This window comes from Schistocerca serialis, chromosome 1 (assembly GCF_023864345.2).
Source record: "Schistocerca serialis cubense isolate TAMUIC-IGC-003099 chromosome 1, iqSchSeri2.2, whole genome shotgun sequence".
Classification (NCBI taxonomy): Eukaryota; Metazoa; Arthropoda; class Insecta; order Orthoptera; family Acrididae; genus Schistocerca; species Schistocerca serialis.
Window position 1 is genome coordinate 460,017,174 of NC_064638.1, and position 21,197 is coordinate 460,038,370.

The window sequence follows — 21,197 nt, forward strand, 5'->3', positions numbered from 1 at the left end:
AAACCAACCGGTTAGCACACCTAACCAACAATGTAATGTACAAGGTCAACCAAGCTTTAATGTTTCGCCTCGTGCATGTATAGCATCAACTCCAACAAATAGTAATGCACAGCAGCAAGAGAATCAGTACATACAGAAAACACACTATTTCAATTCCTATCGCAATGCACCATATAGAAATGACTATCATGACAGACGTAAAAATAATGAGCACAATTTTCAGCGTATATTTAATAACAGTCGGTCTTACCAACAGCAAAATCATCCGCAACAACAAATTATCATGAATGAACCAGACGGTAGGTATCATCCCGAACGTAATACGCCAGGAAGAAATAACAGTACAAATAGTTGAAATGCCGCAGCATCCTCCCAAAAAATAATAGCACGTCAGATAGAATTTGACTAAATTCAGTACAGGTTGCATTTTCCAGTAACACAAGCAATACTTTTGACACAGAGAATCTTGTTCACGAAAATGTTATTACTTTTGACGACATCCGAGACACTCTTTTGCAGGAAAGACCAGTTGTTCAAAAAAACATTTCACACCTTGTCATCGAAGTAAAAATTGGATCATCCCAATTTTCAGCAGTAATCAATTCTGGATCACCTATGTCAGTTATAAACGAAGAAACTTTCAACGAATGTAACAAAGAGAATAGCTATCCTACGTTACCATTAGGCAAAACAAAAGTAAATGGAGCAGTATCTGGTAAAGGAGTAGATGTGAAATTACAGACACATTTATCATTTTGTATTGCAGGTCATACATTTCACTCAAATTTTTGGATTGTTCCCTTATTGACGACAGACGTTATTTTAGGTACGAATTTTCTGGTACAACACGATGCAATTATTGACTTTCAAAACTCCTATTTAATATTAAAGGATGAAAATGTACAACTGGCTTTAGAATTTCAGCACTCTTTATCTGCAGAAGAACAAACAATTAATCGTACAGAGGTCATTTCCGCATCACGTAACATAGACTGTCATTGCACATTGTACGTACACAACTATAATACTCCAGACGAAGCCGACTATGACGTTATACAGATGATTTCTGATAAAGTTAAACAGAGCAGTGCAAATACAGACGACGAATGCACACAACTACGCAAAATTCTTTTACAGCAAGCTCCAGTTTTTGACAACGTTCCTGGTACTATGTCCGGTTTTATGTATGAATTTCAAGTTAAACTGCACGACACATTTAAAGACAAACGTTATCCCATTCCGTATATTCACAGAGAACAAGTTAAGAAAGAATTGTAAGCTATGCTTGACCAAGGAATTATTGAACCGGCGGTTAGCCCGTACATAAATCCACTCCATATTGTTAAGAGAAAGGATGGTTCACTTCGCCTCATACTTGATTTGCGTCACATCAATGACATTATTATTAATGAAACAGATCGCCCACAGACACTAGAAGAACTTCTACAGAAATTTCATGGTACTATTTATTCCACATTAGATTTGAAATCGGGATTTTGGCAAATTCAACTCTGTCCGGACTGCAGAAAGTACACGGCTTTTCTTTGTTTTGGTGACTGTTATCAATTCTGTAAATTACCGTTCGGTTTAACTATTTCTTCGGCAGCATTTATTCGCGGTTTGAATACAATTCTTCCGACAGAACTTAAAGACAGAATCACAACGTATGTAGACGACATTCTTACTGCAGAAGCTAACTGGTCTGAACACAATCTGATTCTTGAACAACTGTTACGAACTTTTCGTGCACAAGGACTCACAGTTAATCTCAGTAAATCGCACTTTGGCAAGACTTCTATAAAATTTCTTGGACATGTAATTTCAGCAGAGGGCATTGCGCCTGACCCGGAAAAACTTCAAGCTTTACGTGACGTTACTGTTCCTACGACGAAGAAACAACTACGTAGGTTTTTGGGTTTAATTAACTTTTTTCGTAAATTTATTCATTACTCTGCTTTAGACATCCCTAGATTATGTCAATTGACAGGTAAAAACAGTATTTGGTCCTGGGATAAGCAAGCAAATTCTGAATTTGTGAACCTGAAACATGCTTTGTTAAATGCACCACTTTTATCACACCCAGATCTTACTAGAAATTTTTCCATTGCCACCGACAGTTCTAACACCGCTTTAGGCGTACACATTTTTCAGGAAATTGAAGAAGATGGCACTACAGTAATTAAAAACATCGCCTTTGCGAGTCGCATTCTGTCACCTGCTGAACGCAATTATTCTGTTACAGAACTTGAAACATTATGTGTTGTTTGGGCATTTACGAGATTTCGGCATTTTCTTTATGGAAGACACACTACCGTTTACACAGATCATAGATCGATACAGTTTTTACTTTCGGCTAAATTTACACATGACAGATTAAGCAGATGGAAACTTTATTTACAGGAATTTAATTTTACATTTGTTTACATTCCCAGTACACAAAATATTGTAGCAGACGCACTATCCGACTCACGCAGACAACTCAAGACTACTGTCGACACGCGCAGACTAGCGACAAGCAACAACCAACGACATACTGCTCTCTGGTCAGAGATTCTCCTAAGTCTTGCCTATTGCAGGCAGCGCATATAGCGCATACCTCACCTCTTACAATCCGTTAAAACACTGTGATCAACTGTTGCTCACAGCAGTTGTGGTGGAATCTTAGCAACATGTTCCTGTATACTGGCCTCCAGATCAGACAGTGACCGAATATGTCCCTAGTCAATGCACTCTTTTAGATATCCCAGAGCCAAAAATCACATGGGCTAAGATCAGGTGACATTGCAGGTCATGCAACTTGAAAATTTCTAGAGATATCACTTTCGTGGATGGCTGCATTAAGCAGATCTTTCACTGGGCGAGTGACATGAGGTGTTGCCCGATATTGCATGAAAACAGTGGCTACCACACAGTAGCGCTCTTCCAAAGCAGAAATCACATGCTTTACAAGGAGGTCTCAGTACCATCCTGTTGCCACAGTGCACTTGACAGGCCCTCTGGGTGTATTCTCTCCAAAGAGGAATGGACCAAGAATAAAGGTGCTTGTTCAGCAATACCACAGAGCCACATATGGAGAGTGCAATTGCTCTTTGTCCACAACATGCGGTTCAACAGTACCCCAATTCGTCAGTCTGTGTATTCACTACATCTTGTAATGTTAAATGTGCCTCGTCACTCCATATAATATTATGAAGCTGGTATCTGTACAGAGACCATTGGTGATCTTGTAGCTCTTGAAGAATGAAATTATGATGAAATGCAGACCTTCAGCTGCTTACAGGCGTTGAGGAACATCAACGCAGACAATTGAGATAAGTCCCTGTATCGCACTACTGTCTGTGTCCTCAGTGTCTCAGTCAGCGCTGGCAATGTAGCTCAGCGCACGCGGTCACAGGGTTAGCTACCCTCTGTAATAAAAAAACTGAGTGAATGGATCAACGAAGAACCTAAATGGGTGTCATCGGACGTCTACCCCGAATAAATTCAACAAATAATATAAAACAAATTGAGATCTACAAAAAAGAGGTCAGTTAGAGCATCTGCCATGTAAGCAGGAGGTCACGAGTTCGAGTCTCGATCAGGGCACACAATTTTCGAGCGTCCCAGCTGATATTTATGAACTCCTGTAAGCAGCTAAAGGTCTGGATTTCATTATAATTCCAGATAATATTATCTGGTCACATGTCATCAACTTTGATCCCTGCCAGAAACTGAAAAGCAAATTCAGAACATTGTGCGAATAAATGAGGTTTCAGTTGCTGCACCGTCTGGATCATGTATGGGTACCATTAGAAAATAGACGGCAAAACTGTCCATACTGTTCACCAAGGGACAGACAATTCTTGTGTTGTTGCATGAGCACTACCACTACTGGGGCAAATTCTGCATGGTAAGTTACAGCGACACAAAACCTGTCAATAACTTCCACTGGGATAGAGCACCTTCCTCTTCCAGGTGCCACACCAAGCTCACCCATATTTTCGAATTTCGTTATCATCTTCTTTAAACCTTTTAATGGCATCGGTCCTCTCCTCAGATTTGCCGTCGGCAACACTCACACAATGCAGCACTGTAATTGCTGCTGTCCACATAAACAGTTTCGTTGATAGCACACAGTCTCTCTGCTCGACAGCCATAGTGTTTATTCATGTTATGGCTTGTAAAATAACAGTGTGGATGTCATACAGAGAATGTACAGCACCAGATTTGCACCTTGTGGCCAAAATTGGAATTATTTTTATTCCAGCATAAGTCGGTTCCGCATTAACGCATTAGCATATCTACCAAGTTTCGCTTCCATACGATAATTACTGCCCAAACAGAGCCTCCATGTGAAGCTGCACTGACAGTAACACTGAAGTTCATGGCAACAGGAAGAAGTTATAAAGATTTAGAAGCTTCGACTAACGTCCCAGCAGGCATTTAGCGAAGTAGTACGTGATGCGAACTAAGCTATATTCACATATCTGATAACTCAATACGTTCTAATACTACTTATATCCTAGTACATTCCACATAATTTAACAGATAATAGGAGTGGCTAATATGGTATCTTTTACTTTGTTCTTGACTATCTGGGGATTTCCCACTTCCCTGCTTGAAGTCTACTAGCAACCTGTTACAGATTCTTAGAATTACAAGCAGCTAGCATCGTATCCCAATTGCTATATTTTTTCTCTTAACTTTCCACTGACATATATGGCCCCTATGTATTTCAGTAAATACAGGAATGAACTCTCCAGAACACGACGAGACACATCAATCTGAACAAACAACCGACTCAGACACGTTTCAAGCCAGATTTGCGGTGATTTCCAGTCCACATGTTGTGTTGTATGTGTGCACATTCGATTCGCGTTCACAGCCTTATGTTGCTCATAATTCCAATTCCAGGATTTCGCATAGTTCGTATCTGCGACTTCTCCTCTCCACACGCTACGATCAGTCAACACAGAAGAAATATGCGCGGACTTGAGTTATGAGATTCTGTATCATTGTAACAGTCTCACTAGACGATAAAATTATTATACTGCTATAGTATATTATTCATGTCGAGAAAAATTCAGAAATGGAATCTGTTTTGAGAATTCTTTTCCAGAACATTTCTCCGACGATCATGGTTAAAGAAATCATGCGGATGACATGCCTTAGTAAGAACTGGCAACGTCGACTGCCTCAGTTCATCTCTCTCTATCTGTCAATTCTGTAGTTGTTTGGATTATGGCACGCTATGTCAGAGGTGTTACATATTGAGATCTAATATCTTTGGGCACGAAATACGCAGTAAGGTTAATTGAGGCGTCAGGAACTGAAATTGTGTTCTGTTGGAATTCTGCTGTCGTTTTTGGGTTTTAAAAGTGATGCTCAACGAGGTTTAAAAGTTATTGGTGACATTATATTGACAGTGCTGCTGTGTTGGCTTGGAGCGTCGTCGTTCTAAAAAAATGGCAATAGCCCTAGAGAAGCACATTAGTTGTGTTCGTGAAAGCCGTTGTCGTTAGTGCGTGCAACGTGAAGTTCAGAAGTGGAAATAAAAAGCGGCTGCCTAGAAGATACAGTAGCTTTTTCCAGTGGTTGCAAGCCGCAATAATGCCGGAATCATCGGAACAAGCGTCAGGATCGTCCATCAACGCTTCTTCTAAGGACGGTAAGGAAAGTGTGAAAGAGAAGAAACTGTCTTCCGGGTCTTTAGGCAGCGGTGATGGTGCTCGACCGAAGGTTGTCACCGTAAAACATCCAGAATCAAACAAACCCAAACCTACTGTGAAGAAAAATAAGCCAATATTAGCCGATCTGGATGTTGCGAAGGACTTTTTAAGATGCAAAGAAGGAGGCGTACCCAGACTGGATTTGAGTAAGTCAAGTATAACACAGCTTCCTGCAACAGTCCGTGATCTGACACATCTAGTAGAGTTTTATTTGTATGGCAATAAGTTGGCAACTTTGCCTCCAGAAATTGGTTGCTTAGTAAATTTGCAGACACTTGCACTGAGTGAAAACTCATTGACAAGCTTGCCGGATTCCCTAGCAGGCTTAAAATCTCTTAAAGTTCTTGACTTGAGACACAACAAATTGAATGAAATACCAGATGTTGTGTACAAGTTGACCTCTTTGACGACATTGTTTCTAAGATTTAACAGAATAAAAGTGGTTGGAGATGGAATTAGAAACCTAACAAATTTAACAATGTTAAGTCTCAGAGAGAATAAGATAAAAGAACTTCCTGCAGGTATTGGGAAGTTAGTTAATCTTGTAACATTTGACGTATCACATAATCATCTTGAGCACCTTCCTGAGGAGATAGGAAATTGTGTCCAGCTTTCCACATTAGATCTTCAACACAATGATCTTTTAGATATACCAGAATCTATTGGAAATTTACAGGCATTGATCAGGCTTGGTCTTCGATACAATCAACTCACAGCTGTCCCAAAATCATTAAGTAACTGTGTTCACATGGATGAATTTAATGTGGAAGGTAATAATATATCCCAACTTCCTGATGGGCTATTATCTAGCCTCTCATGTTTAACAAGTATTACATTGTCCAGAAATGGTTTTACATCATATCCAGCAGGTGGCCCAGCACAGTTTACAAATGTAGATTCCATTAATTTGGAACATAATCAAATAGATAAAATCCCATATGGCATATTTTCTCGCGCAAAACACCTTACAAAATTAAATATGAAAGAAAACCAACTTACATCACTACCCCTGGATGTTGGAACATGGACAAATATGGTGGAGCTGAATCTTGGCACTAACCAGCTAACAAAAATTCCAGATGACATCCAGTATCTTCATTCATTGGAAGTGCTGATACTTTCAAATAACCTATTGAAAAGGATTCCTGCTAGTATTGGTAATCTGAGGAAACTCAGAGTTTTAGACTTAGAAGAGAACAAAATTGATGTTTTGCCAAATGAGATAGGATTTTTAAAAGATTTGCAGAAACTAATTCTTCAGTCAAACCAAGTGACAACATTACCAAGAGCTATAGGGCATTTAACCAATTTGGATTATTTAAGTGTTGGTGAAAATAATTTAAGTTATTTACCAGAAGAAATTGGTACCTTGGAAAATTTAGAATCATTGTACATTAATGATAACCCAAACCTCCATAACTTGCCATTTGAATTGGCACTTTGCAGCAATCTTCAAATAATGAGTATTGAAAACTGTCCATTGACCCAAATACCTCCGGAAATTGTAGCTGGTGGTCCATCACTTGTAATACATTTTCTAAAAATGCAAGGACCATATCGTGCAATGTGAACGTGAAAAAGGCTTGTTCTTGTGGAGTGCAATCTTTCTTATGTATAGTGCTGCATTTTAATGTATTTATGTGGTCATTATGTAATAAGGAAAGAATGGCATGGTCTGAAGACTACCTTTTAGATTCAGACTTAATCGATTTCTTTTCTTTGATACGTTTGAAGCCAAATGTGATGTAAGATTTATTTTTTAATATTGTATTCCTTAACTTTAATTTGTTACATTTGTTATAGGTATTGTTAATACATAAGTATGTTGAGCGGATTTGTTGTTTCATTTTAGTGCAATTGTGAATGAGATTTGTTTTGTAATTCTGATCATATACTTCCAGTGGAATTTTGTTTTGTGACCTTTATATTCTGATGGGAAAAGCCATCAAAACTCTTAAACTGTGCAGTTAATAAATCAATGATTTGTTGATTCAAGACAAATTAGCATTTTGTTTTATCATATGTGTGATAAAATAACATATGTACTAAGTGTAATGTATTCCTCCCCACATTTCGCACATGGCTAGATTTAAAAGTATTTCAATTTAACGAGCGATGATGGATGTTTATTATTTTTATTGCTGTATTGTTTTACTACAGTGTAAAGCCTTTGGAGCTTATACGTGCAATCATTTTATAGAGTTCATTTTATAAGTTGTATCTGTACACATATGTTTCCTTTGTATATGTAAAAAGGGAGGAAAAAATAATTGGCTGCTAAAATAGAGAAGACCAAATCCCAGACAAATCACACAATTTCCTCTATGTAGATATGAAACATTGAAAAGCCAGCAGTGGTGGAACTACTGTTTCTACTTAAAATGCCCAAGATTGTGGCTCATCTTGTCGTTAAATAAGGTGCAGTCTGTGTCCTGTTATGCCAGCCATCGGAAGTACAATTTTTGTATGTTTTCCAAGGAATTGTCAGATTACTTCAGATTTAAACTAATAATCATGGCAGTAAGAAAAGCAGATTGATGTAGACAGGTATCTTAGTTCAACTTTGTAGAGTAGTGCATTTCTGATAGTGGGCACATGTGCTTTGGGATTTGGTCTATTTTTTACACCATTAAGATGAAATGGATTGCTTCAATAACGGATCAGGCTCAGATAGTACCATATTAGTACTGTAGTACAAATTACACGATTCGTGTACATCATACCTCTTGTCGGTGCCATGTATGTATCACCCAAGTCTTCGGTGTTGAAATTTGACATGGTTTAGGATACCTCCACTACCACTGTAAAATTCAGCACTTGATGTTAGAATGGTACTGAACAACTGATGTCATATTTTTCTGTTAATGTTTGAAACTGAGACAGTATAATTGCTTCATGTACAGAATTTATTTTCCCCCTTTACATACTTTTAGCACTAGGTAAATTATTATTAAGTCCCTTGTGCACTGTGTTGTAAATATGTTTTTAAATTGCTATTTTTTTTGTATATTCTTGCAGATGTTAACAATTTTTACTCTTTTTTTTATATGTGATAAACAAACTTGAGTTATGGACAAGTAGTGTGCTAAGTAGGCTACTTTTTAAGAGCTGTGCCAATCTAATGCATTTGTGAAAAACAAACTCTTTTTGGAAGACTGATCATCTAAATATTAACATGTATTACATCTGTAATAGATTGGTAGAGGTATGTGTCTGATGATATTTGTGATAAGACGGTGATTGAATATGAATGTACACTGCTACAGGAAAATGAATCGTGAATTTTTGAACAATTTGACAAAAAAATTGTTATGTTTTAAGTATTTTCTGCTGGCAGGTAAACATATTAGCAGTATTTGCTTCTTATACTGTGGTCCTTCAGTGTTTTCACACTTTATACCAAAGCAAATGTCTCATGTGTGTGATGAGTGATATACTTGGAACTTGACTGAAAAGTACTGGATAGACATTCGTGTAGTTATCTGTTGTTATAAGCTTCTGTTTTCTCTCTCTCTCTCTCTCTCTCTCTCTCTCTCTCTCTCTCTGTGTGTGTCTGTGTGTGTGTGTGTGTGTGTGTGTGTGTTCGTGTTCTGCAGTTGCAGTGTTGTTCATTTATTCATGTGTTGTTATAACAAAAGAGTAAAAAAGAATTTTTTGTCACTATTTGTGGTTTAATTCTTTTTCAGTTGACTTAAATGTCTTAATGTGTTACTCCTAATGTTTCAATGTACAGTCTTTAACATTTGTATATTTTGTATATAAACTATTGAAGGACTGTTTACATCACCGTAGAATATAATTGTGATTCACTAGAGCGTTTTTATAATTTTTCTTACCTAACTGTACTACACCTTCAATACTACTACTACTGTGCAGAGTGTAAACTTGTGACATTACAACAACATTTATTAAAGACTACTGTTTAATGGAATTGATATTTTGAAGTAATACATTGTATAAATCCATTCTACTGCAGTAATCCTTATACATGTTGGAATTTCTGTGTGTTGTCGTATTACATTAAATGGTGAGTTTCTGGCACTTAGCTCATTTATGAAGTTTGTGTGACACCTAGGTAATTTCATGACCAGGAAAAGTGCAATAAATGTCTGCTTTGTAACATTTTGAAGATGTTTATCTATTGAATAGCATGCATTAGTTTATTGTTCTTTACAATCAGCAGTCCTTTTCTGAATACCTATTTTATATGGTTGGCGTTTTATGAATTTTAGGTACTTTATTAAGAGAAGTTATTGGTAGGTGCTCTGACTGTCAAGATGTAAATGAGTTGCATCGGTTTTAAGACCTTTGCCTAATTGAGAAACGGCATGAAAAGAATGTAGATATTTTAAAAAAATTAAAATAGTGAATTTAACTTGTTGCTGTGTCAAGAAATAAGCTTTTGTCTTGTGTTCTCATCGTAGTAATAACTGAAGGAAAAACTATTTGTATGTTTCTAGTTGCAATGTACTTGGTCGCACTACCTTTAAATCTGTGCACATACAAGTTTTAGATATTTCAATCAAAACAAGTAATTGACATCTTAAAATTATTTTCCACCTCTTATTACTATTATTTTTCTCCCCAACTTGAGACTGCATGAATGCATCAATGCAAGGGGATTATGATTAAATATTTTGTTGAAATTGTAATAATGATGTAGAATGAAATTGTGAGAGTTCTTAAAGTAATGAAAACTGTGCCAGTTATGGTGCTGCTGTTACTGCTCTGAAATGGCAAGTCACCGTATTATTTGAATTACTACTTTGGAATGGTGCTGAAACTTTTTGAATGCAAATGATTGGCTGTGCTATGCAAGATAGAGAGAAAATGTATTTATATTTCGATTTGTTGTTGCAATATTTCTGTAAGCACAAAATGTATGTAACTGTCCGAAGCCACACAGTGATAACACATACAGATTCTGTAACAAGTGGAGGTAACTTAATGACTTGCTTAAATCAATGACACTACAACATACATACACACACATTTTCTGTCTGGGTGGTGATATTGAGACTGCTGATAATTATCATTAGTAATAAAACAAAAATGGTGAAGAAATAGATTTTGAAGAATAGACCCATAGAAAGTATCTGATATTGTATTCCAGGTGGGCAAATATTGCAAAACAGAACATATTTTAAAACATTTAAAACATAAAAATTTACTGATTCCCCACATGTTTGCAGTTATATCTCAAATTTTTATGTGAGGATCAAAGCAGAAATGTGGTTTTTGTACATTGCAAATTTGATAGATATGTAAGTATAGATGAAAATTCCACACAAAGGTAATAAAAGTATTCTTGTTTTAAGTACCTTATATTTCAACTGTTGATGTTTCTCTGTCAGTGTCTGTTGAGAAGTAGTCTTAACTTGCATATGTGAAGTATCCTTTTAAGTGAGAGCACACATTTCTGTCATTCTCAGTTGTATGTGTTACAGAATGTACATAGGAGTAGCGTACAGTTAGTTGCCAACTTGTGTTACTAATTTTAAATGATTCCTTAACAGTTTTGTATTTTTTTAAATTTTGTTTCAGTAGGTATGTTATATTCTTCTGTGGCTGGTGGATATGCTCCATAGTAAAAGCAAAACTTCTCTGTTTTATAAAGCTGATGAATTGTTCTCAGTGTTCTACTTGTACTATTTGTATTTTGTAGTGTTTGGCTCTCGTAGTCCACAAGAGTGTTTCGATCATTTCACTCTGCGAAGCCATCGTAATTTAAGGTGAATTATGTAGCTTCATTTTGATTGTGAGTATGTCGTTGATATTGCATTTTTACTTTTATGAATCTCTTGTCCTCAATCTTTAATGCTGCTCATGTAGCTAGACAGACTTTGAATATTTTCCTGTCATCTAATTTATCACCCTCTGAAACTTTTATTTTCTAAGCATAAAGAAGACTGATTAGATAGTGAGGCACTAAGGTAGGAATTACTCTGAACAATGGATGATTTAGGTTTATTTGGTTTAGGCAAAAACATTTTAACATACTGGTCTTAGTCATATTTGGTGCACCTGTCAGTGTTTCCTCTTCAGCAGTCTGAAACTGCAACTAATGCCAGTGTACCAGGTAGTAACCACACAGTGCCCACTCAGCCTCGCAACATCGGCTTAGTGCTTCCTGAGAAGGTGCAGAGTTGATACAATCATATGCAGCCACTTGGTAGGCAAGCAGTCGTAGCCCGATAAAATATTGTGGGGTGAATGATTTTGTTACTAGAAAATTTGCGAACACCCATACATGTTAATGCTGCTCCAAGAACAATGTAGTTTTGTTAGCATGAAAGTTGCTTTAAGTTGGACTAATACAGACTGACTGGAGAAAAGTGGAATGGGAAATTAAATAAAGAATTTGCAGGTAAATGAATCTGTAAGTAATTAATTTCCTTTTTGGTATTTTCAAGAAAAGTAATTTTGTGAGTGGTGTTCAGTGACTGTCTTTTTCCTTCTCAAGTGTTTTCTCTGAGTTACAAATAAGATCCATAACTGTCCATGTCGTGTTTCATTCATTCATTCACTCACTCACTCACTCCCCCCCCCCCCCCCTCCCCCCTTAACACGCAATAGCACCAGTTTCTATCATTTCAAAAACATGGTCTCTGCTTCCTTTCACTGTTTCCATCTCTGACATCACTACCTTATATTTGTGCACAGTTGTTGTTGAAACCACCAAAAGCTATCACCAACAGAATGAGAGGCCCAAGATGTAATTACAGAAATCAAAGATGGTCACCATCTGATAGCCGTGTAGATGGATATGTGCGGGTATGATTATTAATGTGTTGCAGAATGGTGCCCACATGATAGTCATGATTGTTACAAGTGTGTTGGCTTTTTGTGACGGTTAACATCCATAAGACACCACCATTGCAGATGGCTATTTTGCATTGTCTCCTGTCTTTCCCACTGTTACACAGACATTCTTTTATGCTGGCGTTGAAAGCAAAGTACGCTCAAACCCTGTCAACTTTTTCCTGTTACCCTTTTTTTTTAATTTGATGTGTAATTTGCTATGTATTGTAACAGTTACTGCATTGGTATTATTACATCAAACTAGTGGTTTGAAATTTATAAGACAGTTTCAGGGTTGGTTAAGCACTCTATATTTTAAAGGCAAAATCAGTCCCTGAGAATGATACGAAATGTGTACTGAAAAAAAAAAAATCACTTAAAATAAAGATTGAAAGTATATTTTTAGAATACTGCTGTTATATATTATGTAGAAATACACTGTAAAGTGCGTATTATATGTGAATTGTTATTATTTGCTTATGATCTCTATAGTGCCAATAAAATATATTGAGGATCATGTATAACTGTTGGAGTTCCAAAGTTGATGTGTGTGCTATACAAATTAACATCTACATTTAAATATATATGTTTGAAATGTATAAACGTTGATTATGAAATATATCTGTATCTTACTGCTTCAGAGGCTAATTCTTGCAAATTATTTTTCCTTGGCATATATTGCTGTCAGTCCTTATGTAGCATCTTTGTGCAAAACAGAAAACATTTTCCGTAGTACCTTCACACAACAGTGTGTCCCCAGATTTTAAGGTGACTTTCAGTACTCCTGCCTTTGAGAACAGTGACTTCTGTGCTTCTGAACAGGCTTTTTTTTCCCCACCTCAGTCTATTTGTTATACATATTGTGGGGGGACCTGTATGTTCTAGCATCTTCTGTTAAGATTTTGAAATTAGAAAAGCAGCTGTGCACATGATGTGCAATATATTTCTTACAAATTATCCTATTGGAATATATTTATCATTTTTGACACTGAGCAGATAAACCAGCCACAAATATGCGATAATTTTTTACTTATAATTTTCGTCAATGAAGTTGACTGGATATATATTAACAAGAGATGGATCCAAACACCATCTTCTGTGGTACTTCCTTATTAAGTGTCATCCTAACAAAGCACAGTCTGGCCTTTTTCCTTTCTTACTATGTCAAGTGTTTAGTTTATTTTAAAGCACTTTGTTGTACTAAAGTTGTGTGATTGAAGTTATTTATCAATGATCAGATACTGAAACAGTACTTGCAACTTTTCTCTACTTACGTGCATTACTTCGCATTTGCTTACATCTAAATAGTTAAAATTAGTCTCAAGAGATCATTTAATCCAGAATAGTGCCAGTACTACTAATATAGCTACTGACCTTGTAAATAATTGAATACAAATAACAACTAACCGAGTAGTAGAAACATAGAGTTGTTAAACTGCACTCAAACAACACGGAAAATGTGGCTAGCTTTTGGACAAATCCTTCTTTCCCTCACCCCCCCCCCCCCCCTCCACACACACACACACACACACACACACACACACACACACACACACACGTCTACAACATTGTGCTTGCTGACTACCTGTGTCACTGCGTCATAAAACTGTGGCGTCTCTCTCAGAAGGATTTGCTCAACAGCTAGCCAAATTTTCAGTCTTGTTTATGTGCCTTTCAATGATTCAGTGTCTCTTCTATTGGATGAATTGTTAGCGGTACTCCTTCAATTAATTATAAATTCATTATGTTCCACAGACTTCCCTCTATAGCTGCTTACATTATTATCTGTTATATGCTGTATATGTGTCATGAGTTGATATATTACCATCCAAAATTACGGTGGTGGTCTACTTGACAGGAATTTGTTAACTCAGTCATATTTCCTACTTTATATTCTCTAAGTTGGTATAGTAAGCAATAGTTAAAATTACATAGAGAAAAATGGTTGAACAGTACTTACGTCCAGGGAGCGCAATTTGTAGCACTGCTAATAGAAATACTTGAAAGTTCAAGATGATAATCCTGTCGTCCATAACTATACTGTAGGTTGATTCTCTGAAGAAGAAATTCGTAGTTCCAAAAACTATGATTATTATTTTTTGCTTGTAAATGTTTCTGTCACGAGTAAAAGGAATTGCAACTATAGGTGGTGAGTACTGTACTTTTAAATTTTCTCATTTTTCCACTTTACTCAGTCACCAATAGTGTGGATTTGCATATTTAGCCATAGGTTTGTTTAATCTGTACATGAGGTACTCGTCCAATTTCAATGGCAAGATGCTACATGTTAGACATTGTCCCATTGTGGAAAGGCTTACTGTTGAAAGTAGGAACTAAGTGAGACTATTAATTCCTCCCATATACATCTCGTGAAGTGACCATGATAGTAAAATGAGAAATTTGATGTTGTGCAGAGGCTTAGTGAGTTTTTGCCATGTACATCTATAGATGGAACACAGAGCCTCCTAAAATTTAAGAAATATGGCAACCATGTGCCAATCCTTACCTACAGCATATTGGACCTCGTTTATAAGCTTGTAAAATACAAGATTGAACTGCTAATTCAAACAGAAGAGCTGACACAATCAACTGAACTAGAAGAAAATGTACTTTGCATACCAATGTAGAGACCTGAATGATGGGATGAAAATTGTTAATGACAAATGGAAGGAAAGAATCGGATTTCAGGTCTAGAAAATTGGCCTGAGCTGGTGTGCAAAGATAGTGGAATCCTCAGAGAGAAGGAATGGGTAATGACAGCTATATTTCAGAAAGATGTGACAGGGAAAATCTGCAGACTATTGCAAGAAAATGGCAGGTTGTCAAGAGATAGATACAGTCATGATAAGACTAGTTTAATAAGGTACTGAAACTTCAGTTTAGTAAGTGAAAACCATTGCATCAGTAGGAAGCGCAGGTGCAACTTGTTCTTTTCGGGAGTGCAACCATTATAGTTTTTAGCAGCCACCTCCTCTGGGCCAACACAAACAGTATTGTTTCAATCCCTATCTGGCCATCTCTACTTAGGTTTTGCATGATTTCCCTAATTTACGGAGGTGAATGTGCCGTTTGAAAGGACATGGCAGATTTACTTCACCAATTTGCACATTTACTTCATCTCTAATAACCTCATTGCCAATGGGACATTAAACCCTAATATTCCTTTTAATGAGCCCAAGGTAGCAGTTGTTCAGTCAGTCATTGTCGATATGCAACAAACAAGATAGAAAAAATGCTAATACCGGCTTGTCTATGTGTTGTATCCTGCTTAAATATCATGAAGACATGATGGGAAGGTAGGTAACACAATTCATGGAACTAAGGTGGCACAGTGGTTAGCACACTGGTTCAAACCCAGATCCAGCCATCCCAATTTAGGTTCTACATGGTTTTCCTAGGCAAATGCTGGGATGGTTTCTTTGAAAGGGCTCGCCTCACTTCCTACCCCATCCGTTCGTAATCCGATGACCTCATCATTTGGTGCCCTCCCCCAAATCAACCAACTATTGATAGAGGAAAAAAAAATTAAAATAAATGGTGGCAGCTAAGAGATGGAAGGATAGATGATGCATGTAAAACCTGTTAAGAGTAGGGGAGAAGTGACACATGGGTTGTAGTACTGTTATGTAACCCAGTGAGAAGAAAGATAATGGTGACTGCTGATGTTGACTGTTGGCCATCCCTTAGTGTTGATGCAGTATTGCGTTGGTAAGAAAAGATTCTGATAGCAAATTTTACATTTTTGCCATGGAACAAGTGCCCATTTGTTAAAATTAGATCGCAGTTGGTAGAGTAGTATGTGTTGAAGTCTGACATCATTGTAAGCTCAAGGACTTAAAAGTCAAGATATTATTTGTAGGAAATAAGAAATTACTGCAAATTAGAGATGACTGATAAGTGCAAAATCAAATGAGTAGAATTTTAGACTTATTTGTTGACCTGACATAATGATGTATATTGAAGAGAATGATCTCCTTCATACCAAACAGGATGTATCTGAAAACAGTGGTCATGTGAAACCCGACTCGCACTTTTGTCATGTGACACCATGAAAGCCAATGCAGTTGGATATATGTTGCATTTCTTGACTTCTGCTGGGCATTTGACTCATTATCAGCCAACACTAATTAATGAAAGTACAATCATATGGGCTATCAGACTAGGTTAAGTGTTTCTTGGTAGGGAGGATTCTGCATGTTATTTTGGATGGAGATTCATGAACAGAAGGAGAAGTAATATCAGATGTGCACCAGGGAAGTTCTTTGCAAGTCTAGTGTTCAAATAGAGCTGCTGACACCTTAAGTGCACTTTAGCCAGCAACTTGTAAATATTCAGAAAAATAGTATAACCCACAAAATGCTAAAATATAGTATATTGCAGCTCTAAAATCAGTGAGTCACTATTGGAATCAACCAACTCATTCAAGTATGTGGGGAGGTAACAATTTTGAGAGATATGAAATGCGATGATCACCTAGGCTCAGTTGTAGGTAAAGGTGCTGGCTGACCAGTTCTTTCACCGAACGTTGGGAAAATACAGTCGGTCTACAAAGGAAGTTCCTTAGAACACACTGGTATGACCCATCCTAGAATAATGTTAAGTGTCCATACCAATTATTTTAACAGATGTTACCCAATAAATGTGAAGAAGGCAGTACACGTAGTGACAGGTTTGTTTGACTCACAAGATAGTGTCTCAAAATTGCTGAAAAACCTGAAATGACAGACGCTTGAAGATAGACACAAATTACCCTGTGAAAGCTTCTGTATTAAGTGAGGAATCTAGGATATATATGTGAGGGAATGCAAATGCCAGATTAGAGTAATTACAGGATATGCAGAAGCTTCCCTACTGTGACTGGACCAGGAAGAGATCCTAATACATGGTGCAATGTGAAATACCCTTTCCCATGTAGCACATAGTGGATTGCAGAGTATAAATAGGCATCAGAAACTTGTATTAAGAAGCAAAAAACTAAGAGCATGATAGTGCATAAGCACACAGTGAAAAACATATCCAGAATTTTACAGATTATGAACACCAGGTTCCCACTGCTGCTCTATGAGAATATCATCGGCCTGCCTTATCGACCTGCTGTGCAGCGTAGCCTATGTATAAGATGTGGCAAATGATTTTCACGCCTCTAATGTTAAGGTTGCTCTGCATGATAGGCACATTGTGGGAGTAGTATCATCCTCGTTCATAGTCCTGTTGTGCAGGGGCTAAGCATGTGGAGTGTTAAGTTGGATAAAGGAGGGAGTGGACAGATAAAATGGACAGGAGGAGGAAGAGAGAGATAGGCAGAGGAGAGGAGAAGAAGATCGATTGAGTGGGGGGAGGGGGGGGGGGAAGGAGGGAGGGATGAAGATGAGGTGGGTAGGATGAGGGGGCAGGAAAAGATGAGTAGATGGAGGAAGGGGAAGGGGGCCAAGAGGAGATTGACAGAGAAATAGGGGCAGGAGGAGATGACAAGTTGAGAGGGGGGTGTAGGAGGAGATGGATAGAAAGATGGAGCCGGAGGGGATGGGCAGAAAGGATGATATGAGTAGGTGGCCAGAGAGAGAATGAGGGAGGACAGATGGCCGGAGGAGAAGGAATAGAGGAGAGAGTGGCAGTGAGATGAATGAGAAGGAGAGCGGTAAGGACAGAGAGATAAGGAAGGATGAGGTGGTCAGAGGGGGTGGAAGGGGGAGGTGGACCAAGAGAGACGGGAGGAGAAGATGTATGCAATATATATGTCAAGTATGTAGACGAAGCAGCAGGGAAGAGGCTAGTCAACATATGTACCTAAGAATTTAGTATATTCTGTTTCATTTAGTGATTTTCTCTTAACTTTGTGGTCAGAATTTGTGCAGTGCAGAATTATATATAAACAAAGATGATGTGACTTACCAAATGAAAGGGCTGGCAGGTCGACAGACACACAAACATACACACAAAGTTCAAGCTTTCGCAACAAACTGTTGCCTCATCAGGAAAGAAGGAAGGATAGGGAAAGACGAAAGGATGTGGGTTTTAAGGGAGAGGGTAAGGAGTCATTCCAATCCCGGGAGCGGAAAGACTTACCTTAGGGGGAAAAAAGGACGGGTATACACTCGCGCGCACACACACACATATCCATCCACACATATACAGATACTTGTGTGTGTATATATATATATATATATACACGTAATCTTTCACCACAACACCACGCCTTTTAATACATTTACACGTTTTTTCGAAATTTTCCCGAATTTCTCCGTCCTTTAACGTGTTTTAGCGGCAACACAACCACCTAACCTTCATGCACATCGCTGTCTACCAACCCAAGTTCACCACAGGATCAACTTAACCAACACATTTTCGCATTTTTTCATACCAGATCTCCAGTTATTTTCTAGTTCACCCTTATCTCTCCCCATATATTCTTATCTTTCATTTTCATTTCAACCTCATGTTACACTTTCCACCTTCTAATACCATGTCACCCTCACAACACCCCCACAACGACCCCATTAAGTTTTATTTACATTCCCTCCGCAAACATGCCTTCACCCTAGCCAGATTACGCTCACATATTTTATTTTCTCAGGCTTGTCTGACATTTGGCATAACCCCCAAAGGCCTCACACTTAAAGTTCCCATCTCTGGCTGCAACCCTTCTTTCCATCAGTCCCTATACCAGTTCCAAACCGAACAATCCATTGCCCTCACCCACCTAATCCTTCACCTACACATCAACTCAGGCAATGAACACACCCGTCAACTCCTATCCTTCATAAAAGTACTCAATCTTTCCTCTCCCACATCCACACCGGCTATTCAGAGCATCCTCCTCCAGGCCAACCGCAAATTAGAGCAGCATGCCACCCTTCACCTAAAAAAACTATCCAATCTCCTGGTTTCCCACCTCCGGAAAGGCAACTCACTCACCCTTCACAACCTTTCCAGCAAACCTCAACCACCTCTCATTGCACACAAACCCAGTCTCTCCCATCTACTCAGTCTCCCACTTCCAGCTCCACTCCCTCCAAAACCTCAAAGTTCCAAGCAACACAATCTGGCACCACAACACCCTAACTCAGTAGTTAACCTTTCCTCCAAACCTCTCTCCCAATCTGAAACCTCTGTCCTGTCCAAAGGCCTCACCTTCAGCCCCACTCCCAGATTCAACCAAACAGCCCTCGTCAAAGATTTACTGTCCTACACTCGTACTCTCTGCTGGAAGTATCACTTTGCCACGAAGAAAAATGATCCTAATCCTACCCCTAATGATCCAACTCCCCAAGACACTATCCAAATTGAACCCTGCCTGGAACAGTTCCGTCCTCCGTCACAGCGGGACCCACCTCCTCTTCCTCAAAATCACCCTCTCCAAACCTTCCAGGAATTTCTGACTTCCAGCCTTGCCTCTCAATCCTTCTTAAAAAACCTTAATCCTACTCCCAACATCACCACTGCTGAAGCCCAGGCTATCCGTGATCTGAAGGCTGACCGGTCCATCATCATTCTTCCGGCGGACAAGGGTTCCACGACTGTGGTACTTGATCGTCGGGAGTATGTGGCTGAGGGACTGCGTCAGCTTTCAGACAACACCACATACAAAGTTTGCCAAGGTAATCCCATTCCTGATGTCCAGGCGGAGCTTCAGGGAATCCTCAGAACCTTAGGCCCCCTACAAAACCTTTCACCTGACTCCATCAACCTCCTGACCCCACCGACACCCCGCACCCCTACCTTCTACCTTCTTCCTAAAATTCACAAACCCAATCATCCTGGCCGTCCCATTGTAGCTGGTTACCAAGCCCCCACAGAACGTATCTCTGCCTACGTAGATCAACACCTTCAACCCATTACGTGCAGTCTCCCATCCTTCATCAAAGACACCAACCACTTTCTCGAACGCCTGGAATCCTTACCCAATCCGTTACCCCCAGAAACCATCCTTGTAACCATTGATGCCACTTCCTTATACACAAATATCCCGCACGTCCAGGGCCTCGCTGCGATGGAGCACTTCCTTTCACGCCGATCACCTGCCACCCTACCTAAAACCTCTTTCCTCATTACCTTAGCCAGCTTCATCCTGACCCACAACTTCTTCACTTTTGAAGGCCAGACATACCAGGATGGCCCCTTCGTACGCCAACCTATTCATGGGTCGCTTAGAGGAAGCCTTCTTGGTTACCCAGGCCTGCCAACCCAAAGTTTGGTACAAATTTATTGATGACATCTTCATGATCTGGACTCACAGTGAAGAAGAACTCCAGAATTTCCTCTCCAACCTCAACTCCTTTGGTTCCATCAGATTCACCTGGTCCTACTCCAAATCCCATGCCACTTTCCTTGATGTTGACCTCCACCTGTCCAATGGCCAACTTCACACGTCCGTCCACATCAAACCCACCAACAAGCAACAGTACCTCCATTACAACAGCTGCCACCCATTCCACATCAAACGGTCCCTTCCCTACAGCCTAGGTCTTCGTGGCAAACGAATCTGCTCCAGTCCGGAATCCCTGAAGCATTACACCAACAACCTGACAACAGCTTTCGCATCCCGCAACTACCCTCCCGACCTGGTACAGAAGCAAATAACCAGAGCAACTTCCTCATCCTCTCAAACCCAGAACCTCCCACAGAAGAACCACAAAAGTGCCCCACTTGTGACAGGATACTTTCCGGGACTGGATCAGATTCTGAATG

At 38.8% G+C, this 21,197-nt stretch overlaps 1 protein-coding gene across 1 annotated transcript; it reads left to right on the plus strand.

Annotated features, from left to right (window-relative positions):
• The first annotated feature begins 5,275 nt into the window (after positions 1 to 5,275).
• LOC126473228 (leucine-rich repeat protein soc-2 homolog) lies at positions 5,276 to 13,157 on the plus strand. Its single transcript, XM_050100146.1, has one exon. It carries the CDS (start codon positions 5,590 to 5,592, stop codon positions 7,276 to 7,278), a length of 1,689 nt encoding a protein of 562 aa, XP_049956103.1. The 5' UTR covers positions 5,276 to 5,589; the 3' UTR covers positions 7,279 to 13,157.
• The last annotated feature ends 8,040 nt before the right edge of the window (positions 13,158 to 21,197 follow it).